This window comes from Garra rufa, chromosome 18 (assembly GCF_049309525.1).
Source record: "Garra rufa chromosome 18, GarRuf1.0, whole genome shotgun sequence".
Classification (NCBI taxonomy): domain Eukaryota; kingdom Metazoa; phylum Chordata; class Actinopteri; order Cypriniformes; family Cyprinidae; genus Garra; species Garra rufa.
The window spans coordinates 40,897,877-40,918,159 of NC_133378.1; the positions used below are offsets into that span (position 1 = coordinate 40,897,877).

General features: G+C 30.0%; 1 protein-coding gene and 1 long non-coding RNA gene across 2 annotated transcripts in view; one reads left to right on the forward strand and one right to left on the reverse strand.

The window, feature by feature from the left end:
- The first annotated feature begins 3,705 nt into the window (after positions 1 to 3,705).
- LOC141291165 (uncharacterized) lies at positions 3,706 to 4,300 on the forward strand. Its single transcript, XR_012340290.1, has 2 exons — positions 3,706 to 4,070; positions 4,111 to 4,300. It is a non-coding gene; the product is annotated as an uncharacterized lncRNA (long non-coding RNA).
- Positions 4,139 to 20,283, reverse strand: part of col24a1 (collagen type XXIV alpha 1) — a 34,873-nt gene continuing 18,728 nt past the window's right edge. Inside the window, exons 17-27 of the mRNA XM_073823335.1 lie at positions 17,970 to 18,023; positions 15,610 to 15,672; positions 15,465 to 15,518; positions 15,347 to 15,382; positions 14,827 to 14,862; positions 12,534 to 12,560; positions 10,759 to 10,818; positions 10,512 to 10,680; positions 10,025 to 10,134; positions 8,072 to 8,278; positions 4,139 to 5,313 (exon numbers count right to left, since the gene is read on the reverse strand). Coding sequence (XP_073679436.1) covers positions 5,167 to 5,313; positions 8,072 to 8,278; positions 10,025 to 10,134; positions 10,512 to 10,680; positions 10,759 to 10,818; positions 12,534 to 12,560; positions 14,827 to 14,862; positions 15,347 to 15,382; positions 15,465 to 15,518; positions 15,610 to 15,672; positions 17,970 to 18,023 — 963 coding nt within the window. The 3' untranslated portion in view covers positions 4,139 to 5,166. The remainder of the gene's footprint in view (positions 5,314 to 8,071; positions 8,279 to 10,024; positions 10,135 to 10,511; positions 10,681 to 10,758; positions 10,819 to 12,533; positions 12,561 to 14,826; positions 14,863 to 15,346; positions 15,383 to 15,464; positions 15,519 to 15,609; positions 15,673 to 17,969; positions 18,024 to 20,283) is intronic.

Sequence of the window (20,283 nt, forward strand, 5' to 3'; positions counted from 1 at the left end):
AAGACTCGTTCTCGCCCCCTACAGTGCAATTCGACTAGGTATACATCATCCGTGCTAAAATATCAAGGTGAAAGTCATCATATCTTGCGTAGTTTAGACCCAGCTCCCAACCCACCACTAATATATATATATATATATATATATATATATATTTATATATTAGTGGTGGGCCGTTATCGGCGTTAACGTGCTGCGTTAACGCGAAACTCTTATCGTGCGATAAAAAAAATATCGCCGTTAATCTATTCTCATATTTGGGTTGGGAGCTGGGTCTAAACTACGCAAGCTATGATGACTTTCACCTTGATAGTTTAACGCTAATGTATACCGAATATGGTCACGCGTTTAAGTCTCCTCCACCAAAACACAGACGGGATCGCGTCGTCCTCCATTCATGAAAACCGAATCTACTATAGCGCGAAATGCCACGTAAATTCGTCGTTTTTTGGATTCATAAATCTAATGTTGGTCAGTCACTTAATTCAAATCGCGATATGGACTAGTGTATGTGAAAACTGAAATGCAAAAAGACCGTTTTAATATGAATCTGAAATGTTCCGTTTGCCTAGCTGTATGTATGCATGGCGGAGACGAGCTTTTACTACACGCATACTGAAACACACGTGACGCTCCCGGTAATTTTTGGCTTTTTTTTAATCTCACATGAACAGATAAACTTAATCTCCCGAATTGCTGTGAGTGTCACTTTTAACGTTTCATTTGAGAAAACTAGCATCATATCATACTGTATGACACAGAAACGTCACGGCAACCTGTCAAAATAAAAGTACGGTGTAACATGTAATGGGCTGGGTAGGTGTTGACGTTAAAAAAAAAAACACAATCTAATAGGTAGAAAAAATAATTTCATTGTTAGTTAGTTAGTAAACACAAGTACATCTAATTGAACATAATTTATTTTCATCAACAAATGATCATAGAACAGCTTATTGAGCTTTATGTTCCATTCTCAAAGATTTACTTTTAGTCATTATTTGGGTAGCACACATATTCTGAATGCCTTCAGCAGAATTCAAATTAGCCATTTTAATCTAGATTAATCTAGATTAATTCCAAGATTTAATCTAGATTAATCTAGATTAAAAAAATTAATCTATGCCCACCCCTAATATATATATAAGCTAATTATACTGTAAATTAACAAAAACCTATGTAAAAAGAAAAAAAATGTAAAGTTTGAAGTGTATAAGTGTTACTCAAGTGGAGATTTATGGCTCAGTGTAGGAGAAAAAAACTCATTTTGAGAAAACAGCCTTTAAAAATATGTATTGTAATTGAAATCTATTGACACAAATAGAGAAAATGCTATAAAAGAAACAGTTAACGGGGTCTTTTAGATGATTTCTGTTCACTATTCTGAAAAAACTCTATGAAAAAACAAAAATCCCCAAATCTCAAACATATTTTACATAATTAATATAACAACGTAAACTAACATCTATAAAAAGTGAGAAAGCAATGGTGAAATGGTAGTTTTTATTTCCATATATTATGGTTTCTGTCTATTTATTTATCATCTGTCTGCCAAAATTTCACCTTTTTCATCAAAGAAATAATTCACAATATGACTGTTTTTACTATATTTAGCTGTATTTTCATACACATGTACACACACACACATATACATAACTCATGACAACATTGGGATTAAATCATACATTTTATTTAATGTCAAAATATTAAATATTTACACTTTTTGTCTTTGTTTCGTCTTTGTCAGCACCTTTAGTGACAGTTTTGATATTGTGATCATAAGTTAACAGGTGTTACATTTCCTGTGTGTGATCATGTGATCTGAATCTGGCCAATCGCAGCTGCCAGAACACAACATATACTCCCTATTTGTGTTTATATACAAATACAAATTTAACATAAATAAGATTTGGAACTAAATGGTGAGCGAACCAGATAGATCTCTGAGAGATATCATAATTTATTGGAGTACAGTATTTTTTTGGAGAAATAAAAAGATAAATAAACAAACATATAATGTCCAAATATACATAAGGGGAAAATAAAAATAAAAATGACTAACTTGCAAACGCTGAATACGGCAGCACCACGGAGAAGTCGACTGACCCTGGCAGTATGGAAGCAGATTTCCTCCACAGAATTCTGGATATAAACTTTTTTAATTGGCAGAAATGGCTTCCATGCAATAGAGATGTCACAAATATCTCAAGGTTTGAGAGGATCACAAAAATCCTCTCAAATATCCTCATTCTTCAGCTTCTTGTACATGAGATACTCGTGGCGTCTCTTTAGGGGTCACGAGCGAACGTTCTCCATTACGTAATAAGTATATTAAGCCGATGTATAACATAACTTATCAACACACTGTTCTTTTAAATTAGTTTTTTTTGTGAAATGACCAAACGCAGAAGTACAACAGAAAAAGCCAGCACAACAAACATCTTAACGGCCAGAAACATACTGTACGCAAATACACCAATGCAAACCTTCAAAAGCCTTTGTCTGTAGCTATGTTTCCATCTAAAAGATGCAAAAAATATTGCATTAAACATTTGCAAATAAAAAACTTTCAAGTGAACAAGTTCTTCACTTCTTGGGAAACTGCAAATGATCAATAATGAAATAATACACTATTTTTTATAGATTTATGCATTTCTTGGCATTTCCATCCAGTGTTTTTTATGTGATACCAAGTTTTTAATAATATTATGCTCTTCTTTGGGATTCTAATCAGCATTTTTACACGATACCCAATAATTATAGGATTTTATGCACTTCTTGGCATATTTGTCCATCATTTTTTTATATAAGCCAAAAAAAAAAAAAAATATATATATATATATATATATATATATATATATTTTTTTTTTGCATTATTCGTTGTTGTTGTTTTAATACAAAACCTAATTTTTGTATTATTATTATTTGTATTTTTTTTTTTCAAGTTGTATGTTTTTTAGGCATTTCCATTGTGTTTTTATGATTTTATGAGTTTCTGAATTTTCCATCCCATTTTTTTCTTTTTTCTTTGATGTGCTTTTTTTGTCTTACCATCCAGCATTTTTTGTGTTATACCCCAGTTTTAAAGATTGTATGCACTTTTGGGTGTTTCTGTTCAGTGTTTTTATTTATTTTTACAATTGTATGTGTTCCTTGAAACTTTTGTTCGTGTTTTATGCAATACCACAATTTTTTTTTGTGTTTCTTGGTGTTTCCATCCAACGTTTTTTTGTTATGCCCCAATTTTTACTAGATTTTATGCACTTATTGGCATTTCTATTCATTGGCTTTTAGATGCTTTTTGGTGTTTCCATCCAACAGTTTTTATGCAATACTTCCATCCAGTGTTTTTATGTGATACCAAGTTTTTAATAATATTATGCCCTTCTTTGGGATTCTAATCAGCATTTTTACACGATACCCAATAATTATAGGATTTTTTGCACTTCTTGGCATATTTATCCATCATTTTTTTATATAAGCCAAAATGTAAAAAAAAAAAAAAAAAAAATATATATATATATATATATTTATTTATTTTTTATTATTATTATTTTTTTTGGCATTATTAGTTGTTGTTTTTTATACAAAACCTAATTTTTGTATTATTATTTTTTTTTCAAGTTGTATGTTTCTTAGGCATTTCCATTGTGTTTTTATGATTTTATGAGTTTCTTGGAGTTTCCATCTGAATTTTCCATCCCATTTCTTTTTTTTTTCTTTTATGTGCTTTTTTGTCTTACCTTCCAGCATTTTTTGTGGTATACCCCAGTTTTAAATATTGTATGCACTTTTGGGTGTTTCTGTTCAGTGTTTTTATTTATTTTTACAATTGTATGTGTTCCTTGAAACTTTTGTTCGTGTTTTATGCAATACCACAATTTTTTTTGTGTTTCTTGGTGTTTCCATCCAACGTTTTTTTGTTATACCCCAATTTTTACTAGATTTTATGCACTTATTGGCATTTCTATTCATTGGCTTTTAGATGCTTTTTGGTGTTTCCATCCAACAGTTTTTATGCAATACTCCAATTTTTTTTAAAGATTTTATGTACTTTTTGGCATTTCCATCAAAACGTTTCGATTTTATGCACTTCTTGCCATTTCCATCCAACAGTTTTTATGCAATACTCCAATTTTTAAAAAAAGATTTTATGCACTTCTTGGCATTTCCATCCAACGTTTTGATGCAATACCCTGAGTTTTTAAAGATTATATGTACTTATAGGCATTTCCATCAAAACGTTTCGATTTTATGCAGTTCTTGGCATTTCCATCCAATGTCTTATATGCAATACTCCAATTTTTTTAAAGATTGTATGTACTTATTGGCATTTCCATCCAACGTTTTTTATGCAATATAACAATTTTTAAAGATTTTATGCACTTCTTGGCATTTCCATCCGTTTTTTTTTTTTGTGCAATACCCCAATTTTTAAAGATTTTATGCACTTCTTGGCATTTCAATCCAATATTTTTATGCAATACCCCAATTCTTTAAGATTTTTATCTTACTTATTGGCATTTTTATCAAAATGCTGAGATTTTATGCACTTCTTGGCATTTCTATCCAAATACTTTTGATTTAATACCCCAAAATTCACTCAAAACATGTGAATGGAAACATAGCTAGTGTTCTTATAAACATAGTCAACTGATTAACTAACTTGTTTAGTAAGACTGCCTCCAAACTGTTGCTCCGCCTCGATCTGAAAGAAAACTTAATTGTAAAAGACAACTGCAAAACACAACGATGCACCAAATGGAGTTTGCATCTGCATACTTGCGTAGAGTTTGTTTCGGGCCGGATGCACCTGAACACGAGCACCTGTACGTGAAGGAGGTAGAGCACCGTCTAGAGAGTCCAGGTTGACCTTTCTTAATAGTTTGCTAACACAACCTCGTCTAACACTTGATTCAAAATCAAACGCACAATCAGCAGGGACTTTGCCCCGAGACTTTGTGCATGTTTGAATGAAAAAAATCACCTGACATACTGAACAGAAACAACACAACAGCAGTCTCTCAAAACACACTGATGGACCATCGTCTCGGGGCTGGAGACGCGCTTGTTCTTCAGGCAGTTTTGGAGACGTCACAGGATCACTGTTGTCGTACAGTTTGCCGCTGGTATGATTTGAGGATCGGGACCGTTTCAAGTCCTTCAGTGATTTCACAGGAAGCAGACAGGACCCACTTCCAAGTGCCGCTGGTCTCCTGGACGTGAGGGGTGGAGACCTTGAATGTCTACGATGGGAAGCTGCTGGGTGTCCTGGGTCTGAAACTGGAATTGCGACTGATGCCAGCTGCCATCACGGATCTGTTCGGAGAAATAGGCAAACAGTCGAACCGGTTAAAAAATGCATTATTAAGAGAAAAAAAAAACACAGAAAAGTCTATAATTTCATATTACACCTCCAAAAATATTAGCCATTAATTTAGGATTTGTGCACTTGAATTGTATATAAAATGTTCATGCAATTGGATTGCACAGTTTTAACATAAATAATAAATAAATAACTAATAAACTTCATTTGATGCATATTTGTGCGCCATACATAAATGACAGATTTCTGCACTCAAAATACATAAATTAATCATAATACCCTAAAATTTTAAGATTTTATCTGCTTTTTGAGTTTCCATTCAGAGTTTTTTCTGTTTTCCTGTCGAGATTCGTAGCAATATGACCAATGTGTTCTTAAAATATAGCATTTTTTGACCAAACTCAAAATGGCCGAAACCCAAAATGTGATATGGTTTGACTCGTCATGATGCACCAAATCTAAAGAGACCAGTTTTGTTACACAAACCAAGTTTGGTCTCAATACACCTAACCGGTGCAGAGATATAGCCTCACATCCATTTTTGCATGCTTTTCTTAAAATTCTTTTTGCATGTTATTCGAGAACGGTTTGACTAATCAACTCGAATTCCACAACTTTTTGCCAGCATGGTCTGAAGATGATCTGAGCCAATTTTGGTGAATATCAGACAAACCATCTAGGATGAAACTATTAAAAATAGAAAGAAAGTTCTATGGGCTACCATAGACTCGAGCGGAAGAAACGAACGAAGAAAAAGAATAAGAATGCCAATGGATACAATAGGTGCCTAAGCACCTTCAGTGCTTGACCCCTAAAAAACCTAAACCTTACGATTTTTTTAATTTTGGTGTTTATTTGACTCTGCATGAGCTAAGGAATCAGAGGGGGAAAAATTATTTTCCTTCTTTGGCTTACCGTTCAGAAGTTATTAGCATAAAATAATTCAACTTTGGACAAGTGGTGGCGCTAAAGAGTTGGAGTTTGAGACTCCAAACTTGCTATGGTTAATGTTGAGACTGTCCTCTATCAGTGTGCCAAATTTCACAACTGCCATAGACTCAAGAGTGATAGAAGAAAAAGAAGAAGTATATTCAGTTTCTTTTATTTTTATTTTTATAATTTCGGTTTTCATTTTAAGTTTAGTTCACTTTTTGTGTCTTTCTTAAATACATCTGCATAGTTTTTAGTTTAAGCTGTTTTAGTATTTTAACTTAAACTAAATGAAAATGAGAAATGTTGTTTTGGCAAGTAGATAAAGAGTTTTTTATATTTTATTATATTTATGTTTATTTTCATCTAGGTAATGTGTTTTTTAATGGTTATTTTTTTATTTAGTTTTTTATTTAGTTTTAGCAGTTTTTTTTTTGTTTTTTTTTTGAGTTAGAGAATCCAAATTTGCTATGGTTAAGGTTGACACTGTCCTTTATCAGTGTGCCAAATTTCACAACTTTCCCGCCAGCGGTTCTATGGGTTGCCATAGACTCGAGCGGACGAAACGGAAGGGCATTTCCTTCTGTGCCTTACGGTTTAGAAGTTATTAGCATAAAATGATTGAAATTTTGGACAAGTGGTGGCGCTAAAGAGTTGGAGTTAGAGACTCCAAACTTGCTATGGTTAATGTTGAGACTGTCCTCTATCAGTGTGCCAAATTTCACAACTGCCATAGACTCAAGAGTGATAGAAGAAAAAGAAGAAGTATATTCAAATTCTAATATTTTTTTTATAATTTCGGTTTTCATTTTAAGTTTATTTCACTTTTTGTGTATTTCTTAAATACATCTGCATAGTTTTTAATTTAAGCTGTTTTAGTATTTTAACTTAAACTAAATGAAAATGAGAAATGTTGTTTTGGCAAGTAGATAAAGATAAAGTTTTTTATATTTTATTATATTTATGTTTATTTTCATCTAGGTAATGTGTTTGTTAATGGTTCATTTTTTATTTTTTTTTTATTTAGTTTAGCAGTTTTTTTTTTTTTTTTTTTTTTTGACTTAGAGACTCCAAATTTGCTATGGTTAATGTTGACACTGTCCTTTATCAGTGTGCCAAATTTCACAACTTTCCCGCCAGCGGTTCTATGGGTTGCCATAGACTCGAGCGGAAGAAACGGAAGGACATTTCCTTCTGTGCCTTACGGTTTAGAAGTTATTAGCATAAAATGATTGAAATTTTGGACAAGTGGTGGCGCTAAAGAGTTGGAGTTAGAGACTCCAAACTTGCTATGGTTAATGTTGAGACTGTCCTCTATCTCCGTACCAAATTTCACAACTGCAATAAACTCAAGAGTGGAAGAAGATTCAGTTTCTTGCACAAACTAATCGTTTTGCTTCATAAGAACTCAATATATCGTCAGGAGCCACAGGGATCATTTTGTGTTGCCTGTATGTGCTTTTTTGACTCTTAAAAGTGCCGGTAGCCATTCTGCCCTCCAAAGGCAAAGTGCAGTAACTACGCCAACACTGAAACTGAAAAAAATGCCTTTAAAGTTTTAACGCCAGCTAGTCAAAGATGTTGACACTCTCGTTTCTCTGAAATGGGACAAAATTGAAGCAGGAGACTTTGTCACAAGACAAAGCCATTGTCACAAAGTCCATTTTGAGCCTTAACTCAATTTTGACCAAATGTGTAGTTACTGTGCTTTGCCTTTGGAGAGCAGCATTGACTTGAAAAAAAGAAAAAAGTCACCTACATCCTGGTAAATTAACAGTAAATGCACAATTTTGGACGATCTGTAATCCAGATTGAGCTCACCTCACAGTCGTCCAGAAGCACATGTGGACTCAGAGGCGAGTTTTTCTCGAACACCTGACCGTTCCAACCCCGGAAACGGAGGGCCCGAGGCGTCTCTGCGTCGACCGTCGTCGGTTCGCTGAAGCAGTGGAGGGAAACGGTCTGGGTCGCTGTGACGCTCAGCAAGTGTAAGAACTTCATCTGAACTTTCCCAACATCAAACGCGGCCTGCGAAGTCAAACATCCAGCTTCTTACACTCAGTGTTTAGATAATCAACATGTCTGCGTTTTGGCAACTCTATGTTTACGGCCGAAGCTGACAAATGATGGGGTTTACAGGAAATCAGCTTTAAATTGAAATCACATTGGCCTTGCAGAGGAAACGCGATATCGCTGCTTGACATCAAACCATTCTCATTTATTTTCTCTTTAGTTTGTGTGTAATTGCATGGGGGTATAAAACACATGGTCATATCCTGTTTGCACAGTCATGTTTAGTGTGTCATACATCTGGACTCGTTTTTAACTTTAACAGTAAAAGCTCAGGTTTAACCAAAGCTTCACAGAAATAATCTCACTCTATGATGAGAAATGAAATGTGAGTTCATCTGTGTATTTTAACTGATTCTTATCAGTGCTATTTTAAGATTTCTTTTTTTTTTATATTTTCTGTTTTCATTTTAAGTTTAGTACACTTTTTGTGTCTTTTTTTTTTAATAAAATACATCTGTAAAGTTTTTAGTTTAAGCTGTTTTATTACTTTAAATTAAACTAAATTAAAATGAGTTTGTTGTTTTGGCAACTAAATAAAACGTTTTTTTTTTTTTTATATTTTATTTTATTTAAGTCCATGTTTTTTTCATCTATGTAATTAAATGTGTTTTTAATGGTTTATTTTTAGTTAATGGCTAGTTTCAAGTTGTATCGATATACTTTTTTAAAATTTCATTTAGTTTTAGCAGTTTTGTTTCTTTTTTCAGTAGTTTTTGTTTTTAAATTAATTTTTATTTTAGTTTAAGTTTAGTTTAATTAATTTAGTTTTTGTCATTTTTATTAATTTTTCATATAGTTCAATACAGTTTTTAGTTTGAGTTATTTTAGCACCTTAACTTAAAATAAATAAATAAATGAGAAATAAAAAAGTTTCAAAGTTTTTCGAAAACAATGTTTTTAAAAATGTCTACATTTTATTAATTGTCATTTATGTTACTTTTAGTTATTTTAGCACCTCAACTTAAAATAAAGAAATAAAATGAGAAATAAAGTTGAAATGAAATAAGTTTAGTTTCCATATTTTAAGAAAAATGTTTTTAATGGTTTTAGTGTTAGTTATGATTATTATGTACAATTATATTTTTCTTTTTTTATTTAAATTGTTTAGTAAATTTGTTGTGTTTTTGTTATTTTTCAGTACTATATATGTGACCCTGGACCACAAAACCAGTCTTAAGTCGCTGGGGTATATTTGTAGCAATAGCCAAAAATACATTGTATGGGTCAAAATTATTGATTTTTCTTTTATGTCAAAAATCATTAGGAAATTAAGTAAAGATCATGTTCCATGAAGATTTTTTGTAAAATTCCTACTGTAAACCTGTCAAAATGTAATTTTTGATTAGTAATATGCATTGTTAAGAACTTAATTTGGACAACTTTAAAGGTGATTTTCTCAGTATTTAGATTTTTTGCACCCTTAGATTTCAGATTTTCAGATGTGTTTTTTTAATTTAATTTTACTATTAGTTATTTTAGCACCTCAACTTAAAATAGATCAATGAAATGAGAAATAAAGTTGAAATAAAATAAGTTTCGTTTTCAGTAAATATTAATTTTAAGCAAGTAAAATGACTATTAAAAACAATTATATTTTTTAATTTTAATGTTTTATGTTTTTGTTATTTTTCAGTTTTTTTTAAATGATTTGTTTAAATGCATTTACAGAACTAGAAAAAGATGAAATGTTTATGGCAGTACCTTATCCGTTGTAATGGGGTTTAAGCAGGTTTGTCCACCTGCGGTGAAGTTACAGAACACCTGGATGGCGTCAGACGTGCAGCCCAGATTTGGATCGATCCAGAACAATCCTGATCAACACAGATAAAAAAAAATATATATATCAGATTTCAGGATTCAGAGAAATCCTTGAATTTTGATTCTGTGTCTTACAGCTCAAAAGTTATTAGCATTAAAATGTGGACAAGTGGTGGCGCTAGAGAGTCTGAGATTCCAAATTTGCTATGGTGACATTTTAAACTGTCCTCTATCAGTGTGCCAAATTTCACAACTTTCCCACAAGCGGTTCTATGGGCTGCCATAGACTCAAGTGCTTGGCCCCTAATGAAAATGAAAATATACAGATAAACTCTAAATTACACATTTTTAATAAAATCTATGATAGTATGTCAATGATACTAAAATGACACTGCTCCGAGTCAAAGAGTCTGAGGTTTGTGAATCCCACCGTCGCTCATCTTGTGTCGGCAGTCCAGCAAGTCTCTGCAGAAGCGGGCCGGGTTTTCTCTGGTTCCCAGCGGTGTTTTCATGCTGTCGACGACGCTGCTCAGATACTTGAGCGTCCTGAAGATCTCAGCGCTCTGCTCTGACAGAGACGTGTCTGTGTTCTGGTAACTCTGAGAGCAGAGAAAACAAGTCAGAAAGTGTTTTACATTTATGTCACAGATTTTTAGAAAAGCAACCCAGGTCTTCACCTCCAGCTCTAGATGATCATTGGACTCCATCAGTGCTTGAAGGTCCATATTGATGCGTAACTGTGAGACGGGAGAAAGAACAAGAAACAACTTCAAAGAACCTTCCAGAACACTATTCCAGCCGTGTGTGTTTTTATAAAGTTCAGGTTTATTTAAGATGACGTTCCTGTTGCTGAAACAGTGGGGTTTGATCACAAGAAAACGCATGAACTGATCAAATGCTAACTTTACAAGAAAATGTAGTTTTGTCTTGTACAAATATGTACATTCTTAAAGTAATAGTTCACCCAAAAATAAAATCCCTCAGGGCACCCGAGACGTAGATGAGTTTTTTTCCTCATCAGATTCGAAGAAATGTCTTATTGCATCAATTGCTCACCAATGGTTGTGAATGGGTGCCGTCAGAATGAGTCCAAACAGCTGATAAAAACATCACAACAATCCACAAGTAATCCACACCACTCCAGTCCATCAGTTAACATCTTCAGAAGACAAAAGCTGTGTGTTTGTTAGAAACAAATCCTTCAAGACATTTTTAACTAAAACACCGTAAACAGTCCATAATCCATAATAACGGTTCCTCCAGTGAAAACGTCCATCTCCTGTTGTTTCTCACATATTTGTTTAGGACTGTTTTGGACTGTTGTGGCTTGTAAACAGCGCTTTGGTCCGTGCAGAATTCTCTTCTGATTCAGACCAGACCACTTTTTCACTGGAGGAAGCGTTATTATGGATTATAGAGTATAAAAACGTCTTAATGATGGATTTGTTTCAGCTTTTGTCTTCACAAGATGTTAACTGATGGACTGGAGTGGTGTGGATTACTGTGATGTTTTTATCAGCTGGACTCTCGTTCTCATTCTGACGGCACCCATTCACATCCATTGGGGAACAAGTGATGGAATGACACATTTCTCCAGATCTGATGAAGAAACAAACTCATCTACATCTTGGATGACTTAAGGGTAAGTGAACTGAAATCAAATGTTCATTTGCTGGTCTTTTTATTTACTTGAGAGGCAAAATTACACAAGATATCGAGTCTTGTTTTCTGTAAAATAGACATAATTAAGTGACTTCCAGAACAAAAATGTACAGATAATTTATTTACCCCCTTGTCATCCAAGATGTTCATGTCTTTGTTTCTTCAGTTGTGAAGAAATTATGTTTTTTGAGGAAAACATTTCAGGAATTTTTACCATATAGTGGACTTCTATGGTGCCTGCGAGTTTAACCTAGCAATTGTGGTTGGAAAGTGTATAAATATTGATTTATTTAAGAAAATGACAGTTCTTTTCACTAGATAAGACCCTTATTCATCGTCTGGGGTTGTTTACAGCCTTTTGAAGCTGCATTGAAACTGCATTTTGGAAGTTCAAACTCTTGGGCACCATAGAAGTCCACTATATGGAGAAAATTAATTTCCTCAAGAAACATCATTTCTTTATGACTGAAGAAAGAAAGACATCTTGGATGACAAGGGGGTGAGTAAATTGTCCGTAAATGTTTGTTTTGGAAGTGGCAGATATTTTTCTTCTTTGAAACAAAATTACTTAATTTTGATACATCCAATAAATGCATCTTGATTCAAGAATGCATTGGAAAACAAGACAAAAATCTTTTTTTATAATGCAATTGCAATGTAAGTTGCATTAGATCAAGTCTCTGCCAAATGCATGAGTGTAAATGTAAAATAATATCACGTTTACATGTTTAACGAGCGCAGTTACACAATTACAGTAAGCTGTGAGTCAGATGATAGGCTTGAGTCTTACCGATGGGCCGGGTAAACCTGGAGGCCCCTGTTAAAAAACATAGAAAATCATTCATATTTTATCATGATAAACAAACCCTTACGCATGTCTTTTGCCAAATTATAAAGCTATGGTTAGGCTTTAACACATGCATGAATAAAAGCAATGATCAAAAACAAATATGTGACCCTGGAGGACAAAACCAGTCTTAAGTAGCATGGGTATATTTATAGCAATAGCCAAAAATACAGTGTATGGGTCAAAATGATCGACTTTTATGCCAAAAAATCATTACGATAAGAGAGTATTTTGTAAATTTCCTACAGTGCAAAAAATGCTTTTCTCACTTTCTCAACATTCTTGAATCAAGAAAGAATTTCTAGACGAGTAAAATGTTTTATCTTGTTTTTTTGTTTTTAAAGTCAAAATGAAGTGAGTTTTTGCCTAGAAGCTAAATAATCTGCCAATGGGGTAAGCAAAAAAGTCATATTTTTAACAGAAAAAAATCTTACCCCATTGGCAAATTATTTAGCTTGTTTCAAGCAAAAACACACTTAATTTTGACTTTACAAAAAAAAAAAAAAAAAAGACATTTTACTCATCTAGAAAATCCTTCTTGATTCAAGAATGTTTAGATATTTTTGCTGGAAACAAGAAAGAAAATCTAAGTAAGAAAAGCATTTGTTGCAGTGTACCATAAATATATCAAAACTTATTTTTTGATTAGTAATATGCATCTCTAAGAACTTCATTAAAGGCGATTTTCTCAATATTTAGATTTTTTTTTTTTTTTTGCATCCTCAGATTCCAATTTGTCAGATCGTTGTATCTCGGCCAAATATTGTCATATCCTAACAAACCATACATCAATGGAAAGCGTATTTATTCAGTTTTAAGATACACCTGTATATGTATATGTAAGAAAAATTACCCATATAACTGATTTTGTGGTCCTGGGTCATTCATTCTAATTAAAAATGATCTTTACACTGCAAAAAAGGCTTATGTTACTTAGTATTATTGTCTGGTTTTTAATCAAAATATCAAAAAATTAAATGCACCTAAATTAAGTGCATTTAGCTTGAAACAAGACTAAATATCTTATGTCATTTTGCTTATCTAATACATCCTAATTTGAAAATTTGTAGATATTTTGACTAGAAACATGTCAAAAATACTAAGTATAATAAGTAGGGATGTGGGTTTCTGCCAAAAAAAAAAAAAAAGTCAACATTCATAAATGTTAGTATTGTAATTTTAGTGTTGTTCTGTAAAATAACATAAAAAGACTAAAATAATGATACAGTCATTACAACAGCTCTATTATTACATTTATTCTAGCATTCTCTTTTGCTCAGCAAGGCTGCATTTATTTGTACATTACAAACACATGCCTGATTCAAGAAGGTGGTCTTAAAAATGGCCAAAGAATATTATTTGACTAACTTATTAATGTTAAGTTCAATTGTGCTTTGTTGGTAGGCTATAATGTCTACTAGAATGTTACAAATGTTCAGTGTTAGATAAATATTTTTAAATTGTTGCTTTGTAAAATATGAAAAGCAAGACAAAACTGTAAAAAGCACATTTTGGCTATTTAATGTATGCAATGTTAAAAAAACTTGGCAAAATACATAAAAAAATATATATGGCATATAATTTTACTTGTTTCCAGGAGGTAAATACTAAATTAAGTGCGTTTTGCTTAAAACAAGACTAACTATGTATGCAATTTTGCTTATCTAGCAAATGCAACTTAATTTAAGAATTTGTAGATATTTCGACTAGAAACAAGTCAAAAACACTAACTATAATAAGTAATTTAAGTATTTAAAAAATAACTATAATGAGCATGATTCAAGATGGGGGTCTTAAAAATGGCCAAACATATTATTTTAATAACTTCAAGTTCAAGTGTGCTTTGTTGGTAGGCTATAATGTCTACTAGAATGCTAGAAATGTTTAGTGTTAAATACATATTTGAAATTGTTGTTTTGTAATTGATTTCTGTTTTGAAAAGCAAGACAAAACTGTAAAAAGCATTTTATTTATGCAATTTTTTTTTAATTTATGTAAAAAAAAAAAAATAGGCAAAATACATGGGGTGGGGGGGAACGAAATATACACGGCATATAATTTTACTTGTTTCCAAATTAAGTGCATTTTGGTTAAAACAAGACTAAATATCTTACGTCATCTGCTTATTCATCCAACTTCGGTTCTGGCCAAGAATTTTCATTTTGGTGCATCCCTTAATAATAAGCCTTTTTTTCCAGTGTATTACTATTCTGTACTGTGATGATGTGTAACGTACCTGTGGCCCTGGATTGCCCTGCGGCCCCTGAGGCCCCTGTACAAAGAAATCATCAAATATTTACATTTACAAAAACATTTATCCAACAAGCAAAATGGTTTAACTAGAGCTTCAGTCGTCTTAGCTGAACCCTCATAAAAGCATAAAAGGCAAAAGTATATCTGAATGAGATCATTGTCTTTCTGGTTTGGAAATAATGAGTGCAAATTCCCGAAATGATCAAACTTAGTAACTCAAAATAATAGTATATGGCCACTATAATAGCACAGGTGTGTGATGGAGCACTGGCGCCCCCACAGGTCACTGCAGGTACTGCCACTGTGTATTAGATGAAGTGAGATTGTTGATTCTCTCTGTTCTGCGTGAGTAGTTTATAGAGACGCTGTCACACAACCGTTGCACAAGAACAAGCAGATCCTTCATTATATGAGCAGAAGGCTCCTAATGATGATGATGATGAAGAGTCTGTGATCTGGCAGCAGACTAAACAGTGCTGTGGTGTATGACCAAGACTTCTTACCATCTCTCCACGGCTTCCTTTAGGTCCTCTGGCACCCTGAGAAACCAAAAGAAACATTGTTTATCTGACATACATATGTCATAAACATAGAAATTAAATAAAGCATTGAAAGACTTACAGGCTTCCCCAACGGACCTATCATTCCCACCGGACCTACAGGACCAGAGAAACCCTGTAAAAGACACCAGTACATGCAACAGGACACGTTAGATGACAGAAAATGAAAAGACAGTAGAAATGAAACAAGATGAGACAAAACTGACCAAAACTCCAGCCGGCCCTTTGAGTCCAGGAATACCACTGAATCCTAGCTCTCCGTCTGGACCCTGAAACACACAAAACATGCATTTAATGACCATCTTCAGATGTTTACGGAAAGAACAACTGGTTATTTTGACAGTATGAAGTGGGTCTTGTGTTTGTGAACTTGTGAAATGAGGCATGCGTGAATATTCAACATACTCGAGTCATTTTAGTAATGGAAATGCTCATGGAAGTAACCTACAATTTTAAATGATTTCCATTTTGTATTGAGAATTAATGAATGAATTAATTTTAAGCTAATATGATTAAAGTGTGTAGATTAAATTTATGAAATAATTTAAATAATAAATACATTTTAGGTAATAGATGGACAGATAATAAAAAAAAAAAAAATAAAAAAAAATAAAAGTAAAAAAACTTGAGGTATGAAATAATAAATAAATAATTGATTAATAAATTGATTTTGGGTATGTAAATTAAACTAATGATTATAAAAATAATACATACATTTTAGGTAATAGATGGACAGTTAATACATTAATAAAAAAATAAATATAAATAAATAATTGATTAATAAATAAATCAAAGTTTAAATGATTATATATATATATATATATATATATATATATATATATATATATATATATATATATATATATATTATTTTTTTCTATTAAAAATACATTTTAGATAACAGACAAATTAAATTATTAAAATATAATTCAAATGTAAATTACATTTTAAGCTCGTTTAATATTTATGCATAAATAAATGAATAAATACATTTTAAGCTAATAAGATAAATATGTACTTGGATGTGTAGATTAAATTAATGAAATAATAAAAATAATGTGATTAATACATTTTAGGTAATAGATGGATAGAGAGATAAATAAATAAATATATAAATAATAATAAATACATATATTTATTAATAAATAAATACAACTTTTTAAATTATTTAAAATAAACAGACAATTATTTATATTTGTGCACAGATTGAATGAGGTATGAAATGAGAAATAAAAAAAATAAGTAATTTAATACATGTTATGTAATAGATAAACAAATTAAATTATTAAAATCTAAAAATTATAATAACTTTAAATGTAAATTACATTTTAAGCTAATATGTTTAATATTTATGTATGAATGAATAAATAAATAAATACATTTAAAGGTAATATGCTGCATATTTATTTGGGTGTGTAGATTAAATTAATTAAATAATTTAAATAGTAAATACATTTTAGGTAATAGACAAATAAATTAAATTAAATTATTAAAATATAATTTAAATTACATTAACTTAAAATGTCAATTAAATTTTAAGCTACTACGTTTAATATTTATGTCTGTTAATAGATAGATAGAAATGTAATGAATTACAAAAATAAATACATTTTAACTAATTAATAGATAGATACATCTCATTAAATAATTAAAACATTTGAAACTAAATCGAAAAATTTAAATTACATTTAAATTAAATACATTTCAAGCTAATACTTTGAACAATTATTTGTATAAAATTATTTGTATGATTACAAAATTTTAATGAAATTAATGAAAAAAAACAAACATTTTAAGTAAGAGAGATAAATAGATAAATAAAATAATTATATTAAATAATTTTAATTAAATTTAAATTAATTTTAAGCTAGTATGTTTAATATTTGTGTGTGTGCAGATAGATAGATATAGATTAAATTAATGGGAAAAAAATAAAAAAATACATTTTAACTAACATAGATAAATAAATAAATTACATTAAGTAATTAAAACATTTTAAATTATTAAGATATTATCATAGTTTTTTATTAATATTTGAATCAGTTTTAATTTAATATTAGATTTTTTGTGTGTGTTTTTGTCATTTTTATTATTATTATAATCTATTTTTAATTTTTAAATACATTTTTATCTCAGCTTTAGTTATTTTAGTAAAAGGAAATGAAAAATACTGCCATGGAAACTAACCAAATAAAAAAATTATATAAAAAAAAAATTATATATATATATATATATATATATATATATATATACAATAAAAAAAGTTACATTTAGATATCAAAATGTATTATTTATTTATTTATTAAAATAAATGTAGTTTTATTATTATTTATTTAAAAAAGATTTTATGGCTATAATTAAGCCAAATAAATATTTTTTTTTTTAACTTTAGTTGACTATAATAATCTAGAAAAATGCTATTTTCAGGCTATATACACCAAACCACTGTGACATCTCCAGTAAAGCATGGTAATACCATGGTACCTTTTAGTAAATTGCATTAAATAATTAAAACATATTCTAAATTAAATAAAATTCTTTGCTGTAGTTTAATGCGGGGACTAACCTTGGGGCCCGGAAAGCCCTGGAGTCCCAGCATGCCTGTGTCTCCCACCTGACCCTGCGGGAAAAACAGAACAGCCAATCAGAAAACCAGGTCACCATCCAGACTACAACCACTTCCTGTCCTCACTTTCCCCTCTTCATTCTGTCAGATCCTGTCATTGGCGAGTCTGCGTTTCTGACATGATCTCACTTTGGTCCTCGAGGACAGCGTTTTAAGTCAACATCCATCATTATTCATTCACACACGGCCCGCAAGATGATATTCCCGCTCGGGACGCTTGGAATTCCAGCTTTATTGTGTTTTCCTGAGTTATGCAAGAAAGTGGAGCAGCTCGTTTGTCTCGTGTTTACTCAACGATCTGCTAACCATCACTCAAACGCTTACATAAGAGACCCGCTGACATTTACACCAAATCCAGGAACAAAAACCCTGGAGTTATGATAATCTGTCACAAGAATGCAGTCGGAAAGGCCAACTTTTGGACAGAGAAATTCAGAAATAAATCACATGATATTAGATTCAACCTGATCCCACAGTTATTTTAGTATCACTGACATTAGAGTTTTTTGTTAATATTTTACATTACATTTTATTTTTTCATTTTCTATTATATTTTTAAAATATAATTTAAATTAAATATGTTTTTAAATATTTATATTTATATAATATTATATTTAAATTATATTTTCAGTTTTTATTTTAATTTAAAATTTAAGTATCATTATTCATTTTATTAATTGTTTTATGTCTATACATTTTTATTTTTATTTTAGTACTTCAAGTCTAATGAAATGAAAATTAGAAAATTGTTCAATTTTCTGTTTTTATTTTAATTTACAATTTAAGTATTATTTTTTTTTTAATTCTACACTTTTTTTATTAATTCAGTTATTTCAGTACTTCAAGTCAAATTAAATAAAAATCTGAAAATTGTTCTATTTTCTTTTTTTTTTTTTTAGAATGTAAGTATTATTATTATTATTTTATTTTTAATGTCTTATCTTTTATTTTTTATTTATTCAGTTATTTTAGTACTTCAAATCAAATTAAATGAAATCAGAAAATTGTTCCATTTTCTCTATTTTCGGTTTCCATTTTAATTTAAAATGTAAGTATTATTATTATTTTTATTATTATTTTTTTGTCTATTCATTTTTATTTTTTGTTTATTTAGTTATTTTAGTACTTCAAATCAAATTAAATTAAAATCAGAAAATTGTTTTATTGTCTTTATTTTCTGTTCTTATTTTAATTGGATTTTTTTTGTTGTTTCTGTATTTTTTTACTTTTTATTTATTTAGTTTTAGTTACATAAATGATTTATTTTAGCACAAAAAGTTCTGTTTTCTTTCAAGTAATATTTTTTATGGTTTTAGTTTCAAAAATTAATCTTTTAATAACATATTTTTATATATTTTTCAAATGGATTTAAACCAATTAAAAACTCTGAACAAAAAAAAACTCAATAATTTTTCCTTATCATTTAGAATGTAAATATTTTTGTATTATTATTTTGTAAATATATATTTTTTATATTTATAATTATATCCATTTTCATTTAAACTCTAGTTTGAGAATTTTGTGTGTTTTTTAATATATTTTTATTATATTATTATATTAAATAAAAAATACAGACATATTTTTTAATACAACTAAAATAAAAACTGATAATAAAGAAAATAGAAAACATTTTGTGATTTTCATTTAATTTGAACTAAAGTACTAAAATAACTAAAACTACATAAAAATAAAAAGTAAAGACATTTAAAAAATATATAAAAAAATTACTACAAAAATTTTAACTACAATTACATAGCTAAAACTACATAAATAAAAAGTATAGACATTAAAAAACAAATCTACTAAAATATTTACAGAAAATAAAGAAAATATAAATATTTTCTGATTTTAATTTAATTTAAATAAACAATTTAATATAAAAAGCAGACAAAAAACGAATTCAACAAAATTAAACTACTAAAATGTTAACTACAATTAAAATGAAAATAAAGAAAATATAAATATTTTCAGATTTTAATTTAAATGGACTTAAAGTACTAAAATATCTAAACTAAACAAATGCATAAATGCATAGACATTTAAAAAATGTATTAAAATGGAAACAATATTTTAAATTATAACGTAAACAGAAAATAGAGAAAATATAAAAATAAATAATAAATAATAGAAAATAGAAAAATAAAGCAGTTTTTTCTTTTTTTAAACATGGCTTTTTGCAGTTTTAGTTATTTTAGTACTTAAAATGAAAACTAACCGAGCATACACATATGGTATTTTCATGCTATATAAGGTA